This window comes from Ixodes scapularis, unplaced genomic scaffold (assembly GCF_016920785.2).
Source record: "Ixodes scapularis isolate PalLabHiFi unplaced genomic scaffold, ASM1692078v2 PGA_scaffold7__128_contigs__length_106722199, whole genome shotgun sequence".
Taxonomy (NCBI): Eukaryota; Metazoa; Arthropoda; class Arachnida; order Ixodida; family Ixodidae; genus Ixodes; species Ixodes scapularis.
This window is the reverse complement of record NW_024609882.1, coordinates 22,913,483-22,940,686: the sequence shown is the minus strand read 5'-3', so window position 1 is coordinate 22,940,686 and position 27,204 is coordinate 22,913,483. Positions and strand designations below refer to the sequence as shown.

At 45.6% G+C, this 27,204-nt stretch overlaps 1 protein-coding gene across 1 annotated transcript; it reads left to right on the top strand.

The window, feature by feature from the left end:
* Positions 1-485: 485 nt before the first annotated feature.
* Positions 486-26,549, top strand: LOC121833318. The gene is made up of 2 exons (XM_042286508.1): positions 486-1,586; positions 26,307-26,549. The coding sequence occupies exons 1-2, from the start codon at positions 486-488 to the stop codon at positions 26,547-26,549; spliced, it is 1,344 nt and encodes a 447-aa protein (XP_042142442.1).
* Positions 26,550-27,204: the final 655 nt, after the last annotated feature.

Sequence of the window (27,204 nt, the reverse complement as noted above, 5' to 3'; positions counted from 1 at the left end):
CTCTATTCAACTCCTGTCTAACATCTGGATATTTTCCAAAGGAGTGGAAGAAAGGGAAAATACTACTGCTCAATAAAAAAGATAACGACAAAGCAAAACCCAACGCCTATTGCCCAATTTGCCTAAATTCCATACTCGGAAAAGTTTTAGAACGTGCACTCTATAGCAGATTATATTTCTTCCTTAACTCAAAAAAACTATTACACCCACGACAATTCGGGTTCACACATCTTAAATCATCTACACAAGCTTTGTTCACACTTACTACACATCTACAAAAACTAAAAAATAAATCAACAGCGGTAGCTATGGTATCCCTAGACTTTACAGGAGCATTTAACACACTGTGTTATCCGGTAGTTTTGGCCTATTTAAAACACCATTCTTGCCCAAGTAATCTATACAATCTGCTATATTCATTCTTCCACGATAGAACCGTCATATATATCACTCCAGAAAAACAAGAAATAAACAAATCAATTAATATGGGATGCCCCCAGGGCTCTCCACTAAGCCCCTTACTATGGAATATGTTACTATCAGGATTACTAGAAAGAACCTTTCCGAATCACATATATCTACAAGCGTTTGCAGATGACATCGTAGTTGTCATAGAAGGGAACTCAAGAAGAGAATTAGAAGAAAGAACTATCGAAATACTGCAAGAAATAGGACAGTGGACATCCGAACGTAAGCTATATTTGAACTACTCGAAATGTAAATGTCTAATAATAACTAGAGGAGAACTATATAAAAAAAGACCCCCAATAATAAAATTTCACGATCATAAGTTAGAAATAGTGAAACAACTTAAAATTTTAGGAGTCATTTATGACTCACATTTAACCTTCTTACCACACCTTCAATATATAAAACAGAAAGTTCAAATCCATACAGCCAACATCTCAAAAATATACTCAACAAATTGGGGTATCACATCAAGCCAACTACGGGAAATATACTTACGAAGCATAGAAAGATATATAGTGTATGGATCACCCGCGTGGTGGAGACCATCAGGAAATTCACATATGTTAAGACAACTGCAATCCATACAAAGGTTACCATTACTTAAAATAGCAAGAGCGTTCCGCACAGTTTCTAACATAAGCCTGCCTATACTATGTAATATCATCCCAATCAACATTACTCTTGACGTAGAATCATTTATGTTTAATGTCTTCCAACTTAAGATACCCGCCCAATTCGATAGCTTTAGTATCTCCCCCACAGAGGTATCGTATTTTATAGATCTTTGGAAAACTCATCCAACAAAGAGATTCAATATATCATTCCAAAGAATCAAGTCTATTACTGTATCTCAAATAACCAACGTCATATCACTCTATACAGATGGTTCAGTGTACTTAGATCAGGTGGGAGCAGCATTCGTTATTCTGAAAAACAATGGAAGAATTATAAAAATAGGAAAATATCGCTTACCAAAACACAGTACAATATTCGATGCAGAGGCTATTGCCATATTAAAAGCCCTTGATTATATTCTTGCAACAAGAGATGGACTACATTGTAACATATACACCGACAGCCTATCAGTCCTACAAGCATTGGCAAATCCAAACAATGCAATTCCTTTAAAGGAGCGATGCAACAATTTTTGTACTTTGCGCAAATACCGCTTAGAACAGATCCCTGACGTTAATGACCTATGAAACACGCGTTCGTTTTTCACTTCACGCAACAGAAGTCCCAGAAAAAAATTAAAGAAAAACGAGCAGCGTTCACCCCCTCAACTCGCAGCCAGAACAAGCGGCCACGCGATCTGGAGCCGATTATATGCCGCCAATGTTGATCATAGCCACGCGCTGGGTTTGGCAAGGCACAGGACACGCGCTGAGTTCCAGACATTGTTATGGCTCGGCTACTGTCGTCGTTGCAGCGATTGGACGCGGGCCACTACCCGAATGCTTCTCGAGCTAGTAATTATCACGAGCCCAAATCGAGTGCCCACGCAGGGCTCGGGTCCAATCTATGAACCGCATTCAAATATCGTCACTTGGGTGTTCTGCGATCCCCGAGTTACGTCATCAAATTTTGCAAAGGAGAGATTAAACGAAAATAATTGCTTTTGTCCTTGAAATTTCACCGCAACAGAGGAGTTTCTTGGCCAGTGGCGTTGCGTGCGAGTATCCTTGAGTCCCACTAGTGCCAGTAAGCTCGTGTATAGTGAAAAACATTCCAACTGAATATCGTTGCACAGCTCCTTTAATTAACGAAATAAAACATATAATCCAATCTGTCAACAGATTTAATGCAACGGCTTTTTTTCACGTCAAAAGCCATACTAATATTTTAGGGAACGATCTAGCCGACCAATTTGCAAACTCGGCACGTTATCATGGCCAATACATACACCTACCAAAATCAAAACAAAATATAAAACATACAATAATGGAATTAGCACGTAGGAGATGGGATCACTCTTGGCAAAACGATGGCAAAAACACAGAATTATTTAAATGGATACCATCAACCAATCATATACCCATTAGCTTCCCTCCTTCTAGTAACATCACACAAATTATTACTGCACACGGCAGATTTCCTTTTTATTTCTATAGATTTAATATACACAACCACACTGCTTGTCCCTGTGGACAAACTTGTACTAGTATGGATCATTACTTTACTGCATGCCATCTAACAAAACCATTTATTCAAAAACTTTCAATATCGCACATAAACTTGAATATTCGTCAAAAGCTACTGAACTCTAAAACTCATATAAATACTCTGGAGGCGTTAGTTAAACATATTTCAGACAACATTCCATAGTATATAAATAAATAAATATATATATATATATATATATATATATGTGTATATGTATACATATGTGAATGTATAAGTATGTGTGTTTATATGTGCGCGTGGGTGTATGTATATGTAGGTATGTATGTGTGTATGTATATGTATATATATGTATATATGATTATATGTATTTGTAACAAACTTGAGAATGGAAGATATCAATCTCAAGGAAAAACAAAAACTACTGTAAAAAACATTTCTTACAGACTAACTTTTAACCCAAACAAGAACGGAATCCAAGAAAAAGACAACCAAAAGTCATCTTTAAACCCTGAACTGCTAATATGCACACTGTCGATGGCCTTGGAAGACCCAAAAGTGGTGGATAGGGGGGTTTGGACCAGTTCCATTCTCCGGGCTTCCTTAGCTTCTTAGAAAAAAAAAAACAAAAAAAAACAAACGCCATCTCCATGAGAAGACTCCATCTTTGGTTAGGAGAGCCGTGGACTAGTTCCTGGTTCGGAGCTTCTCCTTAGCTTTCCATCCTGAACCAACACCACAATCAATGGCAATTGGAAGGCCCACAACATGATCAGGGGGAGTGAGCCAGTTTCCTTCCCTGGGATTCCACTAACCACCCGCGACAAACAGCCATCCACAGAGAAGACCCCAAACAACAGGTTACGAGGACCTAAGACCAGTTACAGGTTCTGGGCTTCCCAGCAAGAGTAACGAGAGTATCTACAATAAAACTGGAACGAAAAGTCATCTACTCTCAGAGCAACAGTGTTCAGGAACGGACAACCAAGACAGACAGTGAAAAAGAAAAGAGGTTGATCTCTTATTGCACCCCTCAAGACCGACCGCCAACAACAAACAACGTACAAAAAGAAAAGTAATACTGACGAAAACGACTAAATATTTAGTGTCTGTTTCAAGACATAACCTCATTCCTTCCAATCTCAAAAAAAAAAAAAGATTAATAGCAACACATGATAAGAATACAGGATGCAAACATGAAGTTTTATAAGTGTGATCCTTCTCCTTCGGGGGAAAATGTAAATATGTAAATAGGTAAATACTAGGGTATGTATAGCTATAATAATAATCTCTTGCTGTAAAATATAATCATTAAAAAAAATCAAAAACAACGAAAAATTACAATGCTCCCTCCTCCCCCCCCCCCCTCAAAAAATAATTAAGGCGACAGACAAATAAGAAATAAAATGAAAACATACATGAGAACGCCAAGATAAGTAGAAATACATAACTAATTTTAAAATAAAATCATTAAAAGAGAATAAAATTTTAACATTGTTTCCAATCCATTTTCTTATATATTCCAGTACGAAAATTTTAAAGAAGACAACTTCCTCGTCGTCAAGAACACAGAAGACAAGAGGCAGGACCAAGCGGAACAACAATTAATAACTTAATACCAAAGGAAAAAAAAAACGAAACACAAATACTCATAATTGCTCGCAAGATTCTCCAAGTTCGTTCCAATGCCAATGTTCAGCTGTCTCCCTGTTTTTCTTTTTAATTGGCTTTAAGGACTAAAGAAACGTTTGGTCAATTACGGCCCTCATTTTTTATATTATATTGGATCAAACCTGTTATACCGTCAGGTGGTGCAGGTCGAGAGGAACAGTTTATTTCCTTTTTTTTTTATCTCTCACTTAGAAATTGAGCAATTGAGATTTTAAAGAAAAAAAATTCAAGGGCTCTCAAGCACTTTTAGGAGCCTGTAAATATATTTTCAAACGCCCCTTTCAATACTTACATAGTAAATTTATAATATAACAACGTTTTAAAATGCACTGCAAAAGCTCTTTATTGCACGATACACAGGAAAATGCGCATTTGCGAAAGAGGGACTAGTAAAGGGTTTAGAAGAGCTACAACAGCTTCTGCTTGATTTTCTGGTTGACCTTTAAAAGTTCTTGCACCCTCGTTTTCGCCGTTTTTCTTAGGCTCTTCGACAGGGACCGCTACCATTGTGGCAAGGCGCTTAACGGGCATCCGCTAAATGTGTCTAAATGTTCCATATAAAAACCCTTTCTCGTTGAAAATTTTAAATTAATACGGACATGCACGTAAAAATAACGAATATATTTTGTTACTATAAAAAAAATTCATTAAGGCAGAAAAAAAAACTATCATCGGGATATATAAGGGGGCTCAAGCACCGCTAGAAATTCCATGGCTTTCAAGGTCCGGAAAATGCAGTTTTCAAATTCAAGGATTTTCAACGTTTTCAAGGACCCGTGCAAATCCCCTGAATAGTTTGAACCGGAGAAAAATAAAACGAAGAATCGAAACCAACGTCCGCCTGGGAAAAAAAGAGCCCTAGTAGACGGACACTTCCCACGTCTCTCTCGACCTCAACTGGTTTCCACAAACGACCGCTCAAAAGCTCGCGCGAGTTTGCGGAATGGTTTCCAAAGAAAGCGGTGACGTTTCCCGCACCCAGCACCACCTTCGCCGCGAGGTAGTGCGAAAAAAAACAACAACAATATAATCCAAAAGCCCTGCCGGCCAACCGCGGGAAGAACGTTTTAGAAATCAGCGCAACGCATGGAAATGAAGTACGACGTCCGACTCGAATCTAATGTATACAGATCGGCGTCAAGGCTGCCGGGGGAGTGCTAACACAATTTCCACGCGCACCCTCCTCAAACCGCGGCTCGCCGCCGAGAAAGGATGATTGTTTGTTGACCGAGAGCTGCCCCGTTCTACCTGGCGCCCGCGCGCGCGCGCGCCCGGGAGAACGCGTGATGACTTACCGTTTCTCACCACGTATCAGCGGTTCTCATGAATGCTAATCAGAACCCAGAATGCCGCTGGGACACCGCGTTTACAGCATATATATGTCTAGATAAATATGTTTATTTTTTTTAAAGCCTAGTTTGGGACGTGGAAAAGACACCAAGCGCGCTCGCGGCCGCGCGCGGAGCCGATCGCGTGGCTCGTTCGAACAACGAGAAAGCGAGTCGGACCGATATCACCTAGAAGACAAGGCCGGCCCCTTACGTCATCATTAATGGACCCACAGCCGGCCCTAAGTGGCAAACATGCCGAAGCTTGACGAGAGCAACCGCAAAGTGGCGTGAATTTGAGCGTCTTTTTTGGCCTCGCCCCGTGCTATGCGGAACGCCAGTTCGTCTACTTATTTTGCAGGGGTTGTGGTGACGTCACAACGCCGAGCTCTAAATGGCCCTGTTTGAAGGATACCGGGTAGGCGACCACAAAGCAAGCTGGCTCGAGGTCTACCCACTATCCTTCCAATCGGAACCAATCAGAGCTCGACGTTCTGACGTCACCACAACTCCTTCAAAAAGAAGCAGACGAACTTGCGCTACGTATCACGTCGCTCAGCTTCTTGGACGCTGACGCAGGCGACGCTGACGCAGGGGACGCTGACGCAGGCGACGCTGACGCAGGCAACGCTGACGCGGGCGACGCTGACGCAGGCAACGCTAACGCGGGCGACGCTGACGCGGGCAACGCTGACGCAGGCGACGCTGACGCAGGCGACGCTGACGCAGGCAACGCTGACGCGGGCGACGCTGACACAGGCGACGCTGACACAGGCGACGCTGACGCAGGCGACGCTGATGCGGGCGACGCTGATGCGGGCGACGCTGACGCGGGCGACGCTGCGGGGATCCTCTGGTGATGACGTTTGTGGGGGGATAAAGCGCGAGCCTTGTCTTCTAGGTGGCGTGGGTCGCGGGCCGTTAGTCTTGATCGAAACCCACTGTAACGCGATTCGATCTAATGCGCAAAGGGAGCCCGCGCGAGCTCCCGCAGTGGCTGCTGCTACAAAGCGAGGACGTGTTCCGCGTGTGGTCAAGCGGGGAGCTCTTTGTCATTTCCCACGGTGTCACGGATATGCGGGCTGGTCGTGGCTTAAACGAAGGGGAAAAATAAAAGGTGGAGATCGAGCTCGGGGCGTTCGAGAGCGGACAAGCAAATTAAGGTACGGTGTTACGGTGTGGCGGGCGGGCGTAAAGAAGAAAAACGCGAGCGCGCGAATTTGCCGCCGCCCGACAGCGCCGTGACGCCAAAAATTTGGTATGCGCGGCGCGGAGTTGCATGGGTCTATGAGGAATGGACTTTGGGAATTTGGACCGCCAGACGCTGACCCTAATTGGACGGCGGAACTTCGTGAGGTTCGATTCGAACTAAACCGATGCCGCGGCCATGCGCTGAGCACGCGTCTCTGGTTGGTCGAATCAAACGGACGAATCACCGGAGCGTAGAATTAACCAAAAATGGAGCGGTACGAGTTCTTCAACCTGTTCGACGTAAGGAACCAAGAGGTTCCTTACGTCATTCTTTCAATTTGTTATAACGATGTAAGTTGTTCCCGAGCGGTAGGGGACAATATCTTAAATGTGACATTGAGTGAATTTCTTTTTTGTTTCAACCTAATGTTTCCAATCTCCTAAAAACGTCTTGCAGAAAAAAAAAAAGGAAGTTCCCGCAGCTGTGTCAGTTTACACATTTTTTGCCAGATTATATTTTTTTTTCACGATATCACGATATCACGAGACCTGTACATGAACACAGTTTCTCAGCTAAATTTAGAGGAAAAATTGACGACACGTGACCTAACGTCACGGGGCATACAGACCAGTCCAGTTTCCGCGCTAAATTTAGCGGAAACATTGACGTCACATCTTCTATACAACGATTCAGTTTGCCCGCTAAAATTGGGCGGGAAAGTGGCGTCACCTGAAGTCACGTGACACTTTAGAGAAATATATGGAACCTAATCTACACGTCGACTCGGTTTACCCCGCTGAATTTAGCGGGAAAAAAATTCACGTCTTCTGGGCAAAACTTCAGTCCTGTTTCCCCGCTAAATATAGCGCGGGAAATCGACGTCACGTGTTTCTACACAACCACTCCGCGCATTATGCATTTCATGCATTATGCCGAGAGCAAGTCGTCCGTCTGCTTCACGCACAGGGGTGGCGGTGACGTCAGACCGACGCCGATCTCTGATTGGCTATGATCGAAAGGATAGAGGGTAGACCTCAATGCTAGACGCCTTGAGGTCTACTCACTATTTTTCGAATCAGCCAGTAAGTAAGGACATGGAGTTCTAACATCCTCTCAACCCCTGTGAAAAAAGCAGACGACTTGCTCCACGCATAGGACTTTGAACGTAAAGGTCGCTGCCAATTTTTTTCTGTGACGACTATGACGGGACCGTCCTTCGAGCAAAAACACGCCTCAGACGGCGTGCGCATGACGACTTTTAAATGAGTTATTATAGTAGTTTGACCGCGGTTAACAGCATCTAGATGGATGGCTGGATGTTAACGGCTATACCCTTTGTAACGGGCGGTAGCTTGCGCCACCTGCCGTCCGTGTCGTCTCTCAATGTTGTCAGCTTTTGAATTTGTTCAGACACTAGTAGAAAATATATATAATTTTAAGATTTTCTTCGCCTTCCGCGGCCAACGCTCCCCCCGGACAACATATCGTTCCTTCGAGACGGTATGGGGTTCCACGCGTCACACACATCGAGCAAAAACGCGCAAAGAGCAACCAACCACTCGGTCTCTCGCGGCGAACGGTGCTCACTCTAGTTTTATCCGAGCTGCACATGACAAATGCAGAAATTCCGCGCAAGGGACAGGCAACACTGATAACGCGGCAAGAGCCCGCCTTCCAAAACGCTCTCTACCGTTTTGTTTCAGTCAGCTTCGATGCCGGCATACCAGAAAACCACAACATCGACAAAACGTGCGGTGATGTATGTATGAGACAAACAGACGCGCTCGCGATCATGCTCCGAGTGTTTTGGTATAAGTTGCACGAACGTCGACGGAGTGAACGCTTACCTAAGCCGCCTCTCGCGGTCCGCGCGGCGGGCGAGGCGGCGTTCTGTAGAACGCGCCCTCGCGTATAACTCTCGGAGTGCTTCGCCATTCATTCGGCTTTAATCGCGTGCCATGATCGCGCGCTGTACGGGTGGAGAATACACTCCCCCCGACGTTGAAACCGATCATTACGACCATCTAGCGTTCGGAGTTGAGTGAGGGTTTCATTGTGAATGCCGTTCTGTTCCTGAAGACCGCCCGACCCACCGGAATGTGTATACCCGCTTGTCTTAAAGCTCTCGCTCGGCTTGGCTATCATACGACGTATCCGCACTCCTAGCCTTCCAAGCTGTTCTCTGGTGTAAGATCTGCGGCGCCTATATCACTCTTGTTTGTTTGTTTTTTTTGTTTTTTTTGGGGGGGTTTTTCTAAATGTTTTTGAAGTCTCTCCTCAAATATTGCTGAATGTGTTGACACACCACAGCTCGAAGCACGTGGGGCGAAAGCTCGCGCAGTCTATAGAACCCCAGCCTCCTGGCTTTAATACGCACATGTACCCGTTTTGATTGAGATAAGCATCGTACCGCCATGCTCTCATTGTAATTACCGTGTTCCGCGTATCGCACTACCGGAGCATTTGAAACATGCTTTTTGAGCGCGTGCCCCCCCGGGGTCACGGTATATCACTCCGAACGGGCACTTAAAAGCATGCTTCGAAGGCTCAGGTATGCGGCACGCGGAACAAAGTAACGGTTTGCAAAACGTCCCTATTACTGCGTAATGCACGAAAAAATATTTAAAAAGAAAAAGAAACAGGCAAGCAGTAGTGCTGTACTTGATAAATCGACCGCGGACACACCACATACGCTTATTGTGACTGTTTAACTGAATACAATCACTTTTGTGCTTATACTATTTCCGTTTTCGCTCGTTATTTCATCGACTTGCTCGAAATCATTTATCGTCCCTCACACATCACAACCAAAGCAGGGTGTGGCAAGGTCCGAGAATCTTATTTATTACTCAGCGGCCAATGACAGAGCGGCATTCGGCGATAAGAATGCCGAAGGACAAATCACCGAAGAGGGGACGCTTGAACAACATAAATCACGCCCCCTGCATTTTTTAAGCTCCTTGTGACTGACTATATATGTATGTGTGTCTGAGTAAAGGGTTTTATTGTGAACGTCGTCCCGTTGTTGGAGACTGCCCGATCCGCGGGTGTATAACCGCTTGTCTCGACGCTCGTAGACCCTTTTACAGTTTTACAAACACGAACCGCTGCTTGCGTCCCCCGAGCGACTCCCGCCGCTCCGTCTTTGTGGGCCTGTCGCCCCTCCGTCTCCGTCAATCGAGAGTTTTAGAATAGGAGTCCCCCGAGAAGAGGCTTGGTGCGTCGTACATGCAGAGATCTTGCGCGCACGTGCAGGGACCAGACCTTGTGTGGGAACTGCGCCCACACACCCTGTGGGGGGCTTGTCTGTAAGCAGCGCGTCGGCCTGTACACCTTTACCACAAGGGCGCCGCCATCTTGAATGTCGTCCCTTTCAGTGTGGGCGAAAGGATTGTTTTTGCCATCGCCACGCTAATAGAAGACATGAGAGAGTTTTAGTAGATCGTGTCTTCGGGTCATGCTATTCGTAGCGGGAATTCGCGCTGCCGCTTCGGTGCTTGATCTGAAGCGCGCGCCTATGAAAACGATCTATTAAAACTCCCTCTTAGGGACTTTTAGCAAACCGCTTTCGTGTTCCGCGTACCGCGCGACCGGAGCCTCTAAAGCATGTTTTTAGGAGTGCGCCCGGGTGATACCGTGAGCGTGGGGCGCGCGCTTAAAATAATGCTTCAAAGGCTCCGGTTGTGCGGTGCGCGGAATACTGTAGCGGTTTGCTAAGAGTACGCATGAGGGATGTAAACGCAACCGTCACCCATTCCCGTTTTGCCTCACATCTAGTCCTTTACTATGTGTAGGTTGAAATGTTGCATTCTTTTCTCGTCGCCCATACAGGATATGTCTACCAGGCGGCAAAAAGCTAGAGTAAACAAGAAATGCTTACAATCGGCTCCAGATCACCGTGCCGCTAAACCTAACTGCAAATTAAAAAAAAAAACAAAAAAAACTCTGTACTTTTATTTTTTTGTTGTTGTTTTTTGATTGTTCTTTTGCGAGTTTTATTCAACGAGGAGAACTCACGCGTGTGCTATAAACGTCAAGGATTTCTTCTAAGTGGTATTTACGCAAGGTTAAAGGTTCAAGATAGTGGCGTTGTCGAGTGTTTGCGGAGAGCGAGCCGTCTGCTTCTTGCCCAGGGGTTATCGTGACGTCAGAACAATGCCGAGCTCCGATTGGCTTTGATTGAAAGGATAATGGCAGTGCTGCAAACACGGAAAGTCAGAATGTCTCTAGCGAACCCCAGCAATTTCCCTATTTCTGCCAAAATTTCCCTCGCTTGACCAATAATTACGTAATATTAAATATTCTTTGTTGTTGCTGTTTATCTTGCATTACTTCCATTCTTGCGATGAGAGACATATTATGGAGCCTTTACGCGTAAGTTTTTCGAAAATGAGTTTATGGGGCCAAAACCGCGACCAAAGCAAATCTGGCGACTGGAAGTGTTACCGGGAGATTCAAAGTGACAAGAAACTTCGTTTTCACCTTAAATGTTATGCAAGCAATTAGAGCATGTTACTGCTTAATAACTTCAATTGCGATTTTTATATTAGTCAGTCCAAAACGAAAGGTGTAACACAAGCGAGAATTCTCGAACTCGGACACAGGGAACACGACACACAGTAACTATCATTTCGTGCACAGCACTTCACGAAATATTATTAAGCCTGGTTCAGACAGTTGCGTTTGGCTGCGTTTGACTGCGTTGCGGCAGCGAGAGACCAGGACATCCCTGCTGGCTGTATCGCGTGCCAAGATGATTCCTTGAATTGAATTCTACGCTTCATACGAAGCACAGATGTGCCGGTGACTCGCTTTCGGTTTTCGACGGAACGCAGTCAAACGCACTCAAACGCAAGTGTCTGAACCGGCCTTCTGGTTCAGACACTTGCGTTTGAGTGCGTTTGACTGCGTTCCGTCGAGAACCGAAAACGAGTCACCGGCACATCTGTGCTTCGTATGAAGCGTAGAATTCAATTCAAGGAATCATCTTGGCACGCGATACAGCCAGCAGGGATGTCCTGGTTTCTCGCTGCCGCAACGCAGTCAAACGCAGTCAAACGCAACTGTCTGAACCAGGCTTAAGTCTGATCTCCAGACATCGCAGTATTTCTTCTTCGTACTAAGCTTTTTTTTTTTTCGAGAATGTGCAGCAGCGCTCTCAAGCCTGGTTCAGACAGTTGCGTTTCACTGCTTTTGACTGCGTTGCGGCTGGGAGAAACCAGAACATCGCTGCTGCTTATATCGCGTGCCAAGACGATTCCTTGAATTGGATTCCACGCTTCATACGAAGCACAGACGTGCCGGTGACTCGCTTTCGGTTCTCGACGCAACGCAGTCAAAGGCACTCAAATGCAAGTGTCTCAACCGGCCTTCAGAAGCTTCCACTAGGTTGATCTCTTCCTCCATAGCTTTCACGGAAGCGATGAAAACGGGTGAAAATTGATTTTGCCGAAAAAAGTTGTTCGAGTGCTCCGCGTTTCCACATAGTCGCACAACAAACCGCCAGACGGCTGGAGGGAGTAGCCTAAATGTAGGCGAAGCCGCTAAAAGTTGATGTTATCTCAAAATAAAATCATAATTGATTTAAAATAATTTCAGATGTATACGATGCTTAAACTTTCCCTCAAACTAGCAAGATTTCCCTTATTATCACACAGACCTGAACATTACCTTAATCTGGGAAATTTCTCTTGGGTTGGCAACCCTGGATAGTAGGTAGGCCTCAATGCCAGAGGCCTCAAGGTCTACCCCCTATTTTGTTTTTAATCAGCCAATAAGTGCTCGGCGTTATGACATCATCGCCACCCCTGTGCAAGAGGCAGACGAACTTGCGATCCGCATTGGTTCTGCTAGGGCTAGGGAGCCTCGACGCCTTTCTGCTCAGTGTGACGGCATTCATTGTGGTATTCGATGACGACAGCACGCGTTCTCTGGAAAACTACAAAGAAATCGCCGATAACAAAATGCCGCCACAGAACTGTCAGTGGCAAGAGCTAGTACCGGGAGACGCGCTCTCACGAGCCCCGGAACAAAAAAGAAGCAATTCCGTTTGGAACCAAGTGGTCAGATGTCATCACCCTGAGCAAAGTGCACATAGAGGCACCATAGGTATAGCGCCTTGTAGTGCTTAGATGCATATCGCGTAGTTTTCAAATGGCACAAACAAAAGATAAGGGCGAAAACCAGGACAATGAAAATTACACGCTCTACTTTGTCAGCCTTTGCAGTGCTTTTCACACTTCCTTCTTCGTTCATATCATATCCTTGCAAGTGAGCCAGAAATCTCGTTCAGGATAATTAAAAACCATGGCACTACCCCTCCATGTTTATTTTCATCTTCTACACTTCTTCGCTGACGTGATAATAACAGCCGTTTGCCCATTTATTACTCACAGCCTCGCAAGAAAACAAAATCGAAAAAAAAAAGCGGACATATCAAGAAACCACGCCCCCAGAACTGCGCAAAACCAACACGGACTTAACATATTCAAGCTCACAGAGAGATCAAGATAGCGACTGCCTCAAAACTCTTCGTCTGCCTGGGAAACAAACATGCCAGCGCGCAGCTCGCGGCCGCTTAACTCCTTTCGCAGGACGGTTTTATCAATCAGCCCAATCAATCATCCTAGAAGGAAAATTGCCGCTAATCCTATGAACCAAATGCTCCCCAAACGCGCGGAGGAACTGCAAGCGGAGGGGGGGTGGGGGGGGGGGGGGGGGGGCGGTTCCAACCCTTTACTAAATTATCCTCCTTTGGAGAAGCAGTGATCAAATGCCCAGACCACACACCCTCCATCAGCAAGATTTCAAAGCAGGCACTCCAGTCACGAAGGCCCACTTCAACAGCCCGTGCTTGTTGTTTTCATCCGAGATTTCTCGCCTATAACCTGTGTAGATATACGCAAACACACGACCAATTTTGCGCGCGGCCGTGAGTTAGAATGAAAAAAAAAAACGCAAACATGTTTACGCCAAGGAGTGAAAGAACAAACACGGATTGCAATGCAGACAAGAAGGCCACCAGCTCGGATTGGTTAGAGACACCCAAGCAATTGCCGTTATTACAGCTCGCATTACAAACTAATGTGTTTTTTCTTGTTTATTTTTTTTTAATTTTTATAGCGGTCTGCCTTCCTCGTTCTAAAAGAGGCAAAATGATCCATCATGGTTGCAAGAGACTGCCATAACCCTGTTTTCGGTGAGGGCGGCGGGCGGAGAACTTGCTCGCTGTAAACGCGTGGCCTTACCGGTGCTGCTGAGACTGGGGCCCTGGATATTCGAAGGGATCTCCAGCCGATACGACGTAAACTACGACGCTTGAGCATGACATCATCGTTGTTTGGATCCCGACCCCCAGACATGTGCACGTCATTCAAAAATAGTAACTAAATACCGTCATTCTTCACTCGCTCCCAAAGTTACCAAATACTTTACTCGTTACCGATTCTCAAAAGGAACAGGTTACTTCACCTCAATATGACGAGATACTTTTCTCGTTACTTTGACGACAAAATAAACAACTGATTTCATTTTGTGGGTTATTGTTTCCTTTTCAGTGGCTTTTGCACTTAAGCGGTAGCTGCCACTCGAAGTTTTTAACAGTTACGTTTCTGCACTTCATTGAGAACGCATCTCCGGAGACGCGCAAAAGTCGTTGAACTGACTCGCTCGAAGGAAAGACAGTGCTGTGCCATAGCCTCCTGTATACTGACAAAGTCTGGCAGATCGTCGCGAGAAGTGGCCGCCGAAATGGAAAAGGTGAAGCGGCAGACAACGGATGAGAGGAGAGCCACGTGACTGGCGCCCCGCTGTTGCGAGACGCCGAAACACACTTCTCCCGAGCGAACAAGTGTGTTTCGGGTCCTCGCCGCTGGAAAAGCTGTGCGCTGACGTCCAGGTTCCCTGAGACATCGCTCTTTGATCCTCTGTACTATACAGATCCTCGCGCTCCAAATCTGCGACCGGGCTCTCTATGGCTCCGTCGTCGAACTGCCAGGTTTGCGAGTATAGAGGAGGCTTTGGCTGTGCTTCCGGAAGAGCTGGTGAATCTGGGATTCCCCTCTCATTGGTTCTGTCCACTTTTAAAGCTTGAATTTGACACTGGGTCTTCTGTCTTCTTGTATTGGCGACCTCCGGGTTTTCATTCCGTCTGTGCACGATTCTACAAGGTTAAACCAAAGAACCTTATTGTGCTCTTCGAGTGAAGGACATTCCCAGCTGTAGAGTTCGAGTGACCTGTTCAGCGATACGCTGCTATATTGTCTTACTGTTTAGTTGTCTTTCGGGTTGCCCATTTGCCTTTGTCGCAATAGACGCATACTCAGGTTAGGATTAAAACGAGGCTGTTTAAACGGTGTTGTAGAAGCTACTCCTTAAACGTAACAAAATACAGGTACCCGTTATCGAAAAAAGTAACTAGGTAGAAGTAACTCGTTACTATAGTAACGCGTTACGTACGTGTCTCCGTCAAACACGCTTGAGCTCAATGAAACTCACGTGTCTTTGGCGTCGCCACGTGCTACAGTCGCGCTAGTGACTTTAGCACGTGACTCTAGTGACGTTATTTGTTGCTACTTAGGAGACCACTTTTCGATGCCTGTGCGTGATAGGACACTACTCATATGTTAGTCAAAAACGCGTTCAGGCACCGAAGTTTGTGTAGGGGGGGAGCTGGTCCTCTAAATGATATTATACTACAAAGCTCCTGCAAGGCCGTACGCTCGCCGTCGGGGACAGAATCAAGCGATAGTGCGTCAGCGACCACCGATGATGTGCAACGCGTCGACGTTGTGCCTGACATCAGCGGTATATAGCGAACGCAACAGCAATTCGCACGCCCTCCCGCAAGAATTCGCAACGTTGTCGAAGCGGCGTGTTTCTGGTATGCGCCGCTGTGTTGTGCTGGAACGACCGCTGCTGCTTCATCACGCGTGAGACGGTGCGTCTTCCAGCAATAATTATCGTCTCGCTTTTTTTTTTTCTTGTCCGACGAACGCCGACGTCGCGTGGCCGATCACTCCCCGAGACGTCCGTGACCGAACGGCAGGGGCGGCATATCATTTTTAGGCCGATCGATGTTTCGGGGAAAAGGAGACAGCAAAACAAAGCTCCGCCCAGAACATAGCAGGGGATTTGTTTTGCTGTCGTACCAGCGTACGTTAGGTACAACCTTGAATGGTTCTCTACGAATTGTTACGAAGCAATTAAGATTCGTAAAGGACCCATGACCTCGAAAAGGGAGTATTCTTGTGAAATCTTTAGTCGCCTGCACGCTTGATGTCTGAGAGCCTCCATCACTTTAATAATCGGATCGTAGCACTCACTGCAGTCAGACTTAATGTGAAACAGAGTATATATTGCTTTCCTGCAAGACAGATGTTCGGAATCAGCCTGTTCCGTTGCTTCAGGACACTGTACTTCAGGATCAGTTCCTTCTGGGCGCCGGGGCACGATCACAATGTGTCGTTAAAATCGCAGCGTCTGTGCGCACGAGAGCTGGCCCTCTCAATGCTTTCTTTCTCGTGCAAGAGTTTCTTTTTGCACAAGCCGGACAGTTGCTTGTTTTCACCTGCAGCAGTGAAGTGGTTAAATAAGCCCACTCAGGTCAGAAACCTAGGTGGTAAATTTTCGTTGTGTTTAACAGTGTTCTAAACAAGTAAGATACGAAAAGGTACCAAAGTATATGGTGTACGCACAACCTTTGTCGCGCAGTGTGCACTATATGTATAAAAATGTTCATATAATACTACGCAAATAAACAGTCTCCACCGTGAGTACCGCGAAGCCTCCGTCGCACTCTTCCGATCCAACAACGAAGGGACCTCGTGAATCATCAGTCCGCACAACACCGCGTGTCAAGGAATGTCATCAATACGCCACTAAATCATCGAGAGGACATTTACTAACCTTCCCAGGAAGGTGCCACAACATCAGAGAACATCTCCTTATTGGAAGTAGAAAAATTGTTGCATTGCGCCTCTAAGCTGAAACAAAGTATAGGCGCCAAGTCATTCATTATTGAACTCATTCCTCATATCTTCATAATTTTGCGTCTTTTTTCCACGCAAAAAGTACCACTTTAGAAGAAAGAAAACAACACCCAAGCCCTTCGTTCCAGTGCCAAAAAACGCTGCCGCCAAAGAAAAAAAAAATTAAAGAAACGCTGTTACCGCCATATTTAAAAATTAAAGCAACGCAAATGTAACGTGCTTTACTTTTTATCGGGAACGGTAATGGTGACGCGTTCCTTTTATTTTGAAGTAACGTAAGTTAACAACGCGATTTATTTTTGCAAGTAACAAGTAACGTATTTCGTAACTCTTTATTCGGTAATACCTACAACACCGCATAATTTTCACGAGTGCTGCGTCAGCGTTGGCGAGAAGGTGTTGTCCTCCGTGGCTCGAATCTGGACACTCGGCGAGAGAAGTCGAGGAGGAATTCGACCGCCGTGATTGGCCGGTATACCGCGCTTCAGCTCGACGTTCGCCAATCACGACCACCGAATTCCTCGCCAATGTTTTTCGCCAATCGTCCAGATTAGAACCTCTGGTTAAAACGTTATTCTTCCACATCCTTCTTTTTTCTTTTTTTTTTAGTGTGTTTGATTTTTTTGACGTCGTCGGAATTCGCCTCTCCATACTCGCGATGTCCTGTCATTTTCGGATCAGATCTCCCCGACGTGGTTCTTCTGGGAGATCGCAAACAGCTAGGGCGTCTTATTCTCGCTTTCCTCCGACAAAGATGGACGACCGACGCGAGTCGCATTCTTCGGAGTTGGCGAGCATCCACCTCGTCTGTATCCTGCTCGCCGTTCACTCACCCGTCGCCTCCCGTCTCGCGCAGTTTGGGTTCGAACACGTCGACGTTCTCTCCAAATTGGGGGGTCCTTCCTTTTTTCTTTTTTGCGTACGCGCGAATAATTTGCTGTGGTGGAGTCGCGTGCCTCCCATTTAACCGAAAGGAGCGTGCTGCACCGTGGTAGCCACGGAAGCGTGACTTCAGTATTCAAGACTTCTCTTTTTTTGTTGTTGTTGTTGTTGTTTTGGTTGTTTTATTTCCTGTTCATTTTCTCTGGATAATAAAGCTTGACCACGCTGGTTACAGCAGACCTCGAGCCGACAACTCTTTTCACACTTCGCATTTTAACTTTCAATTTAAACTAAACTCGTGATTCCTCACACCTCATTCACTTTTGTTCGAAATAGCCGCCCCGAATACCGTATCTCTTAGACCTGATTCGTCGCGAGGATCGAGGAGACATCGAACTAATTTGATTGTTGATAACGCCATCCCGGGCGTGCAGAGAGCGCGACGCGGTTAGCGCGAACCCGCGTTCTCTGGTTCCTCTTCTCTTTTATCTCGCAGCTGTATAAACTTAAAGTCATTGAAAACTTAAGCAATGCAGGCGGCCGGGCGTTACTGCTTATCTTCAGGCTGCCTTCTTCGTGACTGGTTCTTCGGCGTCCTTATTGGATATACTGCTGCACTCTCGTTGGCTGAGGAGCCATAAAAAGATGATCGCGGGGCTTGCCACGCGACCGACGCTTCTTAAGTCGAAAGAGACTATCAAAAGCAGCCACGAATATCTATAGTGTATAGTGCGATGTGCTTACGTAACCCGTCAGACGAGGTAACAAACTTTTCCGCACGACAAGGAAACGTATAGCAAAATAAATGTTAAAACGCTTTAGAGAGGCGTTCCCGCTCACTGCGTCCCATACCGTAGCAGAAAATCCCTCCTTAATAACCATCGCAAAAAAAAATATGAAACCGAATTTTCGAGAACGATTAGACCTGGTTGGAATACGTTCGGTCTCCGTAAGCAGGTGGTGTTGTCGTAATCTTCTGTAAAGCCTTTAAGTAGCTGTCGCACGGCTAGTATACACCGTATACAAAATACGGTCTGCAGATATTGTCGAAGCATATGCGCATGCGCGAAGCAACCCCGCTTCGAAAATGCTTGAGCCATGTCCGCAGGAAATTCTGTCGTCGAGTCTTTAGCGAACGCAGCGTCTTTTGTGTCATGTACGAATAGTGCGACTGAAGCCTATTCTTACAGCACAAATGTTTTTTTTTTCTTTCTTTTTTTTTTTTTACATGCATGGTTTAGCAGTCGCCGGGACCTGGTATAAAACCCCAAAATCTCAACAAAAGCAACACACTATTTCAGACAAACCATTTCGCTGGATTTTTTTTTTTTGTCCCTTAACTAGCCGCGCGCCAGAACTAACTAGCCTGCAGTAAGTGTGCACGGTAGTCGCCCTAGCAGCCGTCACAGCCGAGCGGCTTCTAATGCCTCAGAAAGCAAAATCCCGAAAGAAAGCAGGTCCCCGTATACTTTCCGGCTTTCAACGGAACTTCGTTTTTCTGTCTTGCTGTGTTTGTTGTTTTCTGTTTGTGTTGTTTTTTTTCCCTCGTAAGGTAAAGCGAAGGACCCACGAAGTCGAGTACAAAAGGAACCTAAACAAAAATATTTATAAAACGCAATAAACATCACCAACAAATACTAGAAGACCTTCACGATATCGCGAGGCTTTTATTCGACAAGACCCCGTACCCGTATATACTCAGAGACACAAAAGCGGCCTACGACAAACTCGCGCGTACAGAGAGACGCTGAAAGCGCACACAAGGGTCAATGTATCTGTATACCTTGCTGCCGCAGGTTTCACAAAAGCCTCGCAACAAAACACCTGTAACTACAAACATGCTCCGATTTTTTTTATCGATTTTGAGGTTAGGGCGGGTTCGGCGAATTTTCTAGCCTGTGGCGAAAATTCGACAGAGTTCGAATTCTGACGAGTGTTGCCCGACTTCTATACAAAGATTCATTAAGTTTATAGTAGTCACTGGCAGCTTTCGAAAGGCAGGGTGTGGCTTATCACGTTAGCCCTCCCTGCTTCGTGATTGGTTGTTCAGTGTCCTTACCTGCGAATGCCGCCACCCGATTGGCCGCGGAGTGATATCGAGGTCCTCGGAACTCTCCACGCCCCCGCGTTTCTTAAGCCTTCAATGACCATAGACTGTTTGCAGGTACGGCCTCTGGGCGCCGCCATCTTGCTCCTGGTGTGGGTAAGATCGTCTGACAATCGAGCATGGCTGAAGAGGCGCGCTCACAGTTTCCAGACTGGCACCCAAACAAAAGCCTTTTCCATCCACGGTGGCCAGACTAGCTCTCGGAGCGGGGCTGCTTGCGTGCGTCTATATAAGCAAGAAAAAGCTTCGCCAAAAGTGAATCGTCGCGGTGCTTGTTGTAACTCTTTGTGGGTTGGCTATCACCGGCTAGACCGATAATCACGGACAGAACAAAAATCGCACGATCGACGCGCATTCACTGTGCATGTTTGCTTTGGTCGGTTGTCAGAAGCTCAGACGCGGTGAGTGCCATGACCGTGTGTTTTTGGTGCGACTTTTAATTGCCTAGATCGGACCGCGTACTGTCGGCTGCGATCGAACTTCAAGTGAAACGGAGTATCGTTTGTTATACATTTATGCGATGCAAAAAAGAAAAAACAAAACGCTAAATGCTTTTTTTTTTAACAACCTGGTTAGTTTGTTAGTGGGAAACAATGCACGCGATCAATTTCGCAGCACTCCTCTGCTAGGTGCAAAAAGCTCGTTGGTACACTTCCGCGCGTGCGCACAACGGTCGAACCTCAGTCGAACATTAGTCAAACTTTAATCGAACTCTGGTCGAAGTTTAGTCAAACTTTAATCGAACTTTAGTCAAACTTTAATTCAACTTTAGTCAAACTTTAGTCAAACTTTATATCAACTTTATTGACACCTTAGTCAAACTTAAGTCAGACTTGTCGAACTTTAATCGCACTTTAGTCCAACTTTAGTTGAACTTCTCGAACGTTAATCACACCCTAGTCAAACTTTAATAGAACTTTAGTCGATGTTTAGTCAAACGTTAGTCAAACATTAGTTCAACGTTTGTCGGACTTTAATCGGCCTTTAGTCAAAAATTAATCCAATTTTCTTCAAACTTTAACCAAATTTTAGTCAAACTTTAATGGAACGTTCGTCAAACTTTAATCGAACTTCAGTAAAACTTTACTCGAACCTTTGTCGAACTTCAATCGACCTTTAGTCAAGCTATAATCGAACTTTAGTCGACCTTTAGTCAAACTTTTGTCGAACTTCAGTCAAAATTTAGTCGAACCTAAGTCAAAATTTAATCGAACTTTAGTCAAACTTTAGTCAAACTTTAGTCAAAATTTTGCGTTAAAAATGAAAGTTGAGCCCTGTGGAACTCGATCCTCAAAAGGTTCGTTACATCCCGTAACGCACCGAAATGAGACGGCAGACGCCAAACCCCGATTCGTCGCCGGTGGCCCCACGAGATCCTTGTCGCTGCGGCCACCGCGCGCGCGCGACTTAATGACCCGCGATTACAGGACAGAAAACAAAATAAAACGCACAAGAAAAACGTCGTGTAAAGAGTGGCTTGTGTAAGAGATTGTGCCTAAAGCTAGTTAAGTTCTACGGAAGAGAAAAAACTCGGACATTTAGGTTTACAGAAAAAAGAGCTGCCTCGGCAAAACATTGTTTGGTACAAGGCTCAAGTTAACAGGCCGTGAAGTGGTAAATTCTGCCTCTGCATTATGGGTGCCGGAAAAAGGGAGCGAAGAGGGAACTATAGGGCCCTTAAAAGGCAATAATACGTATACAGGGCTACCGCCGTAAAATACGCGAGGTTCTTTTTTTTTTATGGAAGTTGGATTCCGTGTCATTCTTATTCAAGGGGTGAGTTGTTTAACGGCTAGTTTTCTAGTGGGGTGTTCTGGTTTGGGGCGAGGATGGTGTCTGTATGACCTTTCGAGCGTTCTCGGGCATTGGGGGAAAGGCGTAGATCACAAAAGCTCAGTTTGTATCGAAACAAAACATTCACTCGTATGTTAGAAGGCAATCCGTTGGGCAACGAGCTACAAAAAAAAAAAAAAAAAGAAATGAAAATAATACACTTCGCAAGCGGGGCACGTACGTTTTCCTCTTCATTTTTGAGCGCCACCGACTGGCAATACGAAAACATGTTCGTATTTTGGTTTGGTTTGTTTTGTTTTGGTATTTTTGTTTAAATTACACATTTAGGGTAAGGTGAGGTAAAATGCGACAGTTCTTGTTTAGCGCCAACCATTTCCTAAACAAGCATTTGGAGTACGTTTAAGCTTCACTGAGAGGTGACGCGGGCTGTACACTTTGCGTGTGCAAAACGTTAACGCTCTGAACAAGAATACTCAGGAGCAAAAAAAATTTCGGAGTTCGGGTTGACGAGTCTACCCCTCAGCCAGAAACGTGCAAAATGTAGCGCGAGGTTTCGCTTCAAGACGTGCACCCCGTTTGGCACGGACTATTTTATCAAAGTAAGTTTAAATTTTATTCGCATGCTTCATTAGCTCCATCCGTACCAAAGGTGAGCGAGGTTTTTTTGTTTTTTTTTAACGAAATGATTATTTACGTAACGGGACACCCGTGGGCAAAACGCGACAATCGGGCATTCGATGACGCGCATCTCAATAACGCACGAGTCTCCTGCTTGCTCGTGAGTCACATTCTCTTTATTCCTATGTCTAGGATGATCGAAACCTATATATTAAAAACAACAAAGGCTTCATAGAGCAAAAGTGACACGAACAAAGCTCTTGAAAGTGTCAAGCAACATCGTCACTTTCTTCGCACTGCTGCCGAACTTTGAGGCGTACCAAAGGATGCGCTTCAAAGGCGAGTCAAACGACTCAGGAAACGTAAAAAACAGCGGCTCTGCAAAACACCAAAACAGAACGGCTAGGCTACAGACGGCGCGTTTTTTCCGACGTTTCAAGTTTCAAGAAGTTTTCTTCTGTACCTAAAGTAGGATAGAAAAAGAGAACAAGCAGGCCGGAGAGCCGCACTGTTCTAACGTCACCCCCCCCCCCCCTCCCCCCCCCCCCCCTTGGTCGCGAAAGCAACCAAGGAGGGGCGTTTCACTGCCCCCCCCCCCATACACACACACAGACACACAAAATGACGTAAATTCGATATGAGGAAGGTTATTAGTTTTCCACCGAAGAAACGCGCAGTGTCCAAGCGTCCTGGATATCGTGCGATGCACACCATAAGATGTTCGCAATACCTGGTATGCAGGGCTTTGGAGCTAAACAGCCCCGCATTTAGTATGGATCGAGGGCATGGAATGCGTAGAGTGGCCTCATGAAGAGTGCATTGGAGCTCTCGTAGTGCGTTTCAAGTGTTTTATTATAAAAACTGTTTTTATAAAGTATCTCTAATTCTACACCACTACGTTGTCTCATTTTGCCCCGCCCATTCGGCAAAAAGAGACATGTGGTACTTTTAGATGTTTGTTTTGTTTAATGTTGCGCTTGCTTCAGTTAAGTTACATTTACTGAGCATAGAGTCGACACATCTAAGAATATTTCCCTGCTGTGCTTTTTCAATATTAAAGCAAACATAAAAATTACCATTCAAATGAATATATATTTCTTGTTTTGCCCCACCCTACCCTACATTACATGATCACCTGCAAAGTAATTATGCCATTACATTATTGTAATTACATTACATAATTACATGCAATGCCTGCATTACATGTACACATTACATATTCAGAATTAGACAACGTTATAAGCATTCTGATAAAGCGCATCTTACACACGTGTCCACCGCACTTTATAGCCACTAAATATAGGTTCGCTTGGAATATAGGCACTCCAGTTCCCGATATTTTTGCCGGCGCCGCCAATTTTAGTGCGTCCAATCGGCTTACTCGCGTAAACAGAAACTTTCCGGCGTTACATACTCGCCCGCGGCCCTATTTTGAACTCTGCTACAATGGAACTACCAGCGTAACTCTATCAATTCTCTACTTATCTGACCTATGTATTTTTGGTGCACCAAAAATACATAGGTCAGATAAGTAGAGAATTGTGTGCATTGTGCATTATCCATGGATAATGCACACTGTCGCAAAAGACGATGCGAAAGGCACGACACCTACACGTTGACATACTCAAGCAGACGGTGCGTGTCATCAGTCATACAGCTGAGTATTGACGTCTTGTCTCTGATCCCGCAATAAGAGGTTACACCTAGCGACGCGGCCAAGGTGAACGTCCTAGTTCTGCGACAAGAAGAAGTAACCGAGGCGACAGAAGAAATCGACCTATCGAGTGTCGACATACATGCGGGGAGACTCTTCAGAGTGTCGCAACGCCAATGTCGCCACCAACGCGTTCGATGCAACAACGACTTACCTGGAAGCAGAGCTCACTTGGACATTCATCGATTTCGATCTCGACGATGAAGGACAAAAAAATGTCTGGTCCTTTGCCGTGTCCTGGAAATAAACTACGGGGACAGCCGAGACGCAGCACACTGCCTAACGCAGTTATGCTGCCGCATTTACATTTAGCAGACTTACCTAACCTAACCTAACCTAACCTTACCTAACCTAATCATAGCCTAACCAAATTTAACCTAACCTGCCTTACACAAATCTAGTCTTAACTTAACCTAACCTCCTTAGACTAACCTAACCTAACCAAACCAAGCCTAACCTAATCTTAACACAATCTAACCTCACCTAGCCTAAATCTAACCTAATCTAATCTACCTTACACTAACCTAATCTTAACCAAACCTAAACCTAATCAACTGAACCTAACCTACCATAATCTTCCGTGCACTGACCTAACCTGAAGCTAACATAAACCTATAGAACCTATCTAACCTAACCTAACCTCCTCACACTAACCTAATCTTAACCTGACCTGAACCTAACCACTAAATTTACAGGACGGTGTTGATAGGACACTTTGATGTCAAGGGACGCCAAAAAATCACGTGAAGCGGCGGCGTCACGTGGCACCTCGAAGTCACGTGATACTAAATTCCTGTTCAAATTAGTTGAGAAATTACTCAACTGAATTTAGCGGGATGATTGTGGCGTCGTGTGAGATGACGTCACGTCGCACTGTGATCATCCGCTAAATTTAGCGGTTCGCTCGTGTATTTCGCGTATTCCTGGCCCGATAAACGTTAAGGGAAAATTTTATCCGCTAAGTTTAGTGGGAAAATTTCGACGTCGTGTGAGATTATGTCACGTGATACAGTGACGTCAAAAAGTCACGACACTGCGATTCTCCCGCCAAATTTAGCGGATCCCGTGTGTGTTTCGTGTACGTGCTACCCCGCTAAAAATACAGGAAAAACTTATCGGCTGAATGTAGCGGGAAAACTGCGACGTCATGCGGCACAACCTCATGGGACACCGTAACGTCAAAATGTTGCGACACTGTAATTCCACCGTCAAATCAGGCGGACAAATAGGGAGTTTTAGCGAGTCGTTTTTCAAGCACACGGTTCCGAAATCACGAACGGTACAGCTGGTCCGTTCCGTGAAACCTTACCTCAAATTTGACATACTTTAGCGAATCGTGAAAGTGGCACGACCGTGTAAACGATGATGATGATTGGACTTAATGGTGGCACCATCTTCTAGTAAACATGTGAAACATTCTGCAACGTGTAAATCCGTGGCGACGGTGGCGGACACCGTGGTGGCGGCTCGTGTTTCCGGCGTACGACTGATGTAAACAAGACGGTCGATGTAACATTTGCCGGTCGGAATTTCAAGAACTGCGAAGCTAGATCGAGTAAAAAGTGTCTAAACGACCGTAAAGGTATGCGGTGTGTCTCTGTCATCTTGAACTTGAACGATCGTTCACGTTGTGTGCAGGGCCGGCCTTAGAGCAGCAAGCGCCCTGAGCAAACTGCGGCCGTGGCGCCCCCCCCCCCCCCCCCCCCGCCTTCCCCCTATTGTTGCACCCAACAGCACGTTGGAAGTAAACATGCCAGAGTGACCCAGCGCGAAGGGTCGCGATTTTTCCGTTGTCAATCGAGAAACATATCCTAAAAACAAACGACGTTCGCGAGTATTGAGACTTTTGTCGGCTCCGTGATCAAATAGTTCAACATACATTTATTTCTCAGATTAAACAAATTTCAGCTGTGGATCTCCCATAGCAAGCTAACATCTGATAAAAAGAGAAAACAAAAGCACAAGTTAACCATGTCAAATACCCTAGAAAGCAACCTTCCGAGCCTTCAACATCGCATATTGGTCTACGACTTGCGACATATCCAGGCTAGACTCTATCCTGTTTTCAATGGACAAAATTGCCAGTGACGATAACCAGTCTTCTTCCATGGTTTATATTAAGTATGTCTTAATAAGCTTTAATTTTGAGAAACTCCTCTCAGCGGTGGCCACTGAATTAAAATTATCTGTTGGGCTAGTTGGTTAGACATGTTAAATTTGTAATTAAGGTAGCCACTGACACTGGCAATGGGAGGAGGATCCTCAATGACACCCACGTATAAGGTAAGTTGTCACGCAGATCGTTGTGCAGAATGAACTAGAGGATATCCTGGGGATCACTGCATCCAGTGGGCAGCAGGCTGCATGGGTAGATCAGCTCTTCGCAGTGATCTGTACCGTCGATGTCTGCACTTTCTAGTTGTCTCAGTGCATGGTCAAGGCCCTGGCACAGTTTAAGAAGTCCTGTTTTGTCGGGAAGTCGGGTGAGGTCCTAAAGCGACCTCCAGAGGCTCACGTGCTGCTCCATCTGCGTGAAGCGTTCTTCAATCGATATATTTATGGTGCCAATCATCTCGTAGAAGAACTCTCGCTTAAATTTTGTCTTGACATCATCAACCTCGTATTGGCACTCATAACTGAATTGGCGCTTTTTACGCCTTAGTCGAGGGGCCGGTTTCATCACTTTCTCAACACCCATGCTTTCGGCAAGACCGTTCGTAGTTGCCAGTGCAGTTTCGTACCCGACTTCGTGATTATTGTCGATGTAATCACTGCATGCTTTCAGGAGCTGGGTGGTTGCTGTGTAAGGTCCGTGAGCTGCCCTGCAAGAGTTCGGACTTCATGTCGGACGCCAGGGTCTGCCAGCGGTGATTCGGCCACTCCTGTGCAACATTATAAATTTCGCGATTTTTAGCGGTTTTCGGGGTTCTTGCGGCGTGTTTCTGAATTTTGAGTTGGCAACTCTAATCGGCATTGCGAGATCGGAGTCGTCACTGGTCGCTCACACACAAAAAAGAAAGAGCTGCGCATCCAAAGTTCTTTGCGCATGTTATTTTCAGTCGGATTGAAGCCTCTGGGCACAGAGACTCGCCGGATGCCGAGGAGGCATTGGTTCGTTTAGTCTACTTCTAGAGACTCCAGAGCGAGCGTTGCCCAAAGCGCAGCTCGAATGCCGGGAGAAATCGGGTTCAATTTAGCCCGGTCAGACCTCCTCAGTGAAGGCATGCTTCAGCTAAGAATAGCTTGGCAAAGGGGCGAAGCTTACATTTTCTGCGGGTCAATCAGAGCCTCTGAGCGAAGCACGTGATAACTAAGAG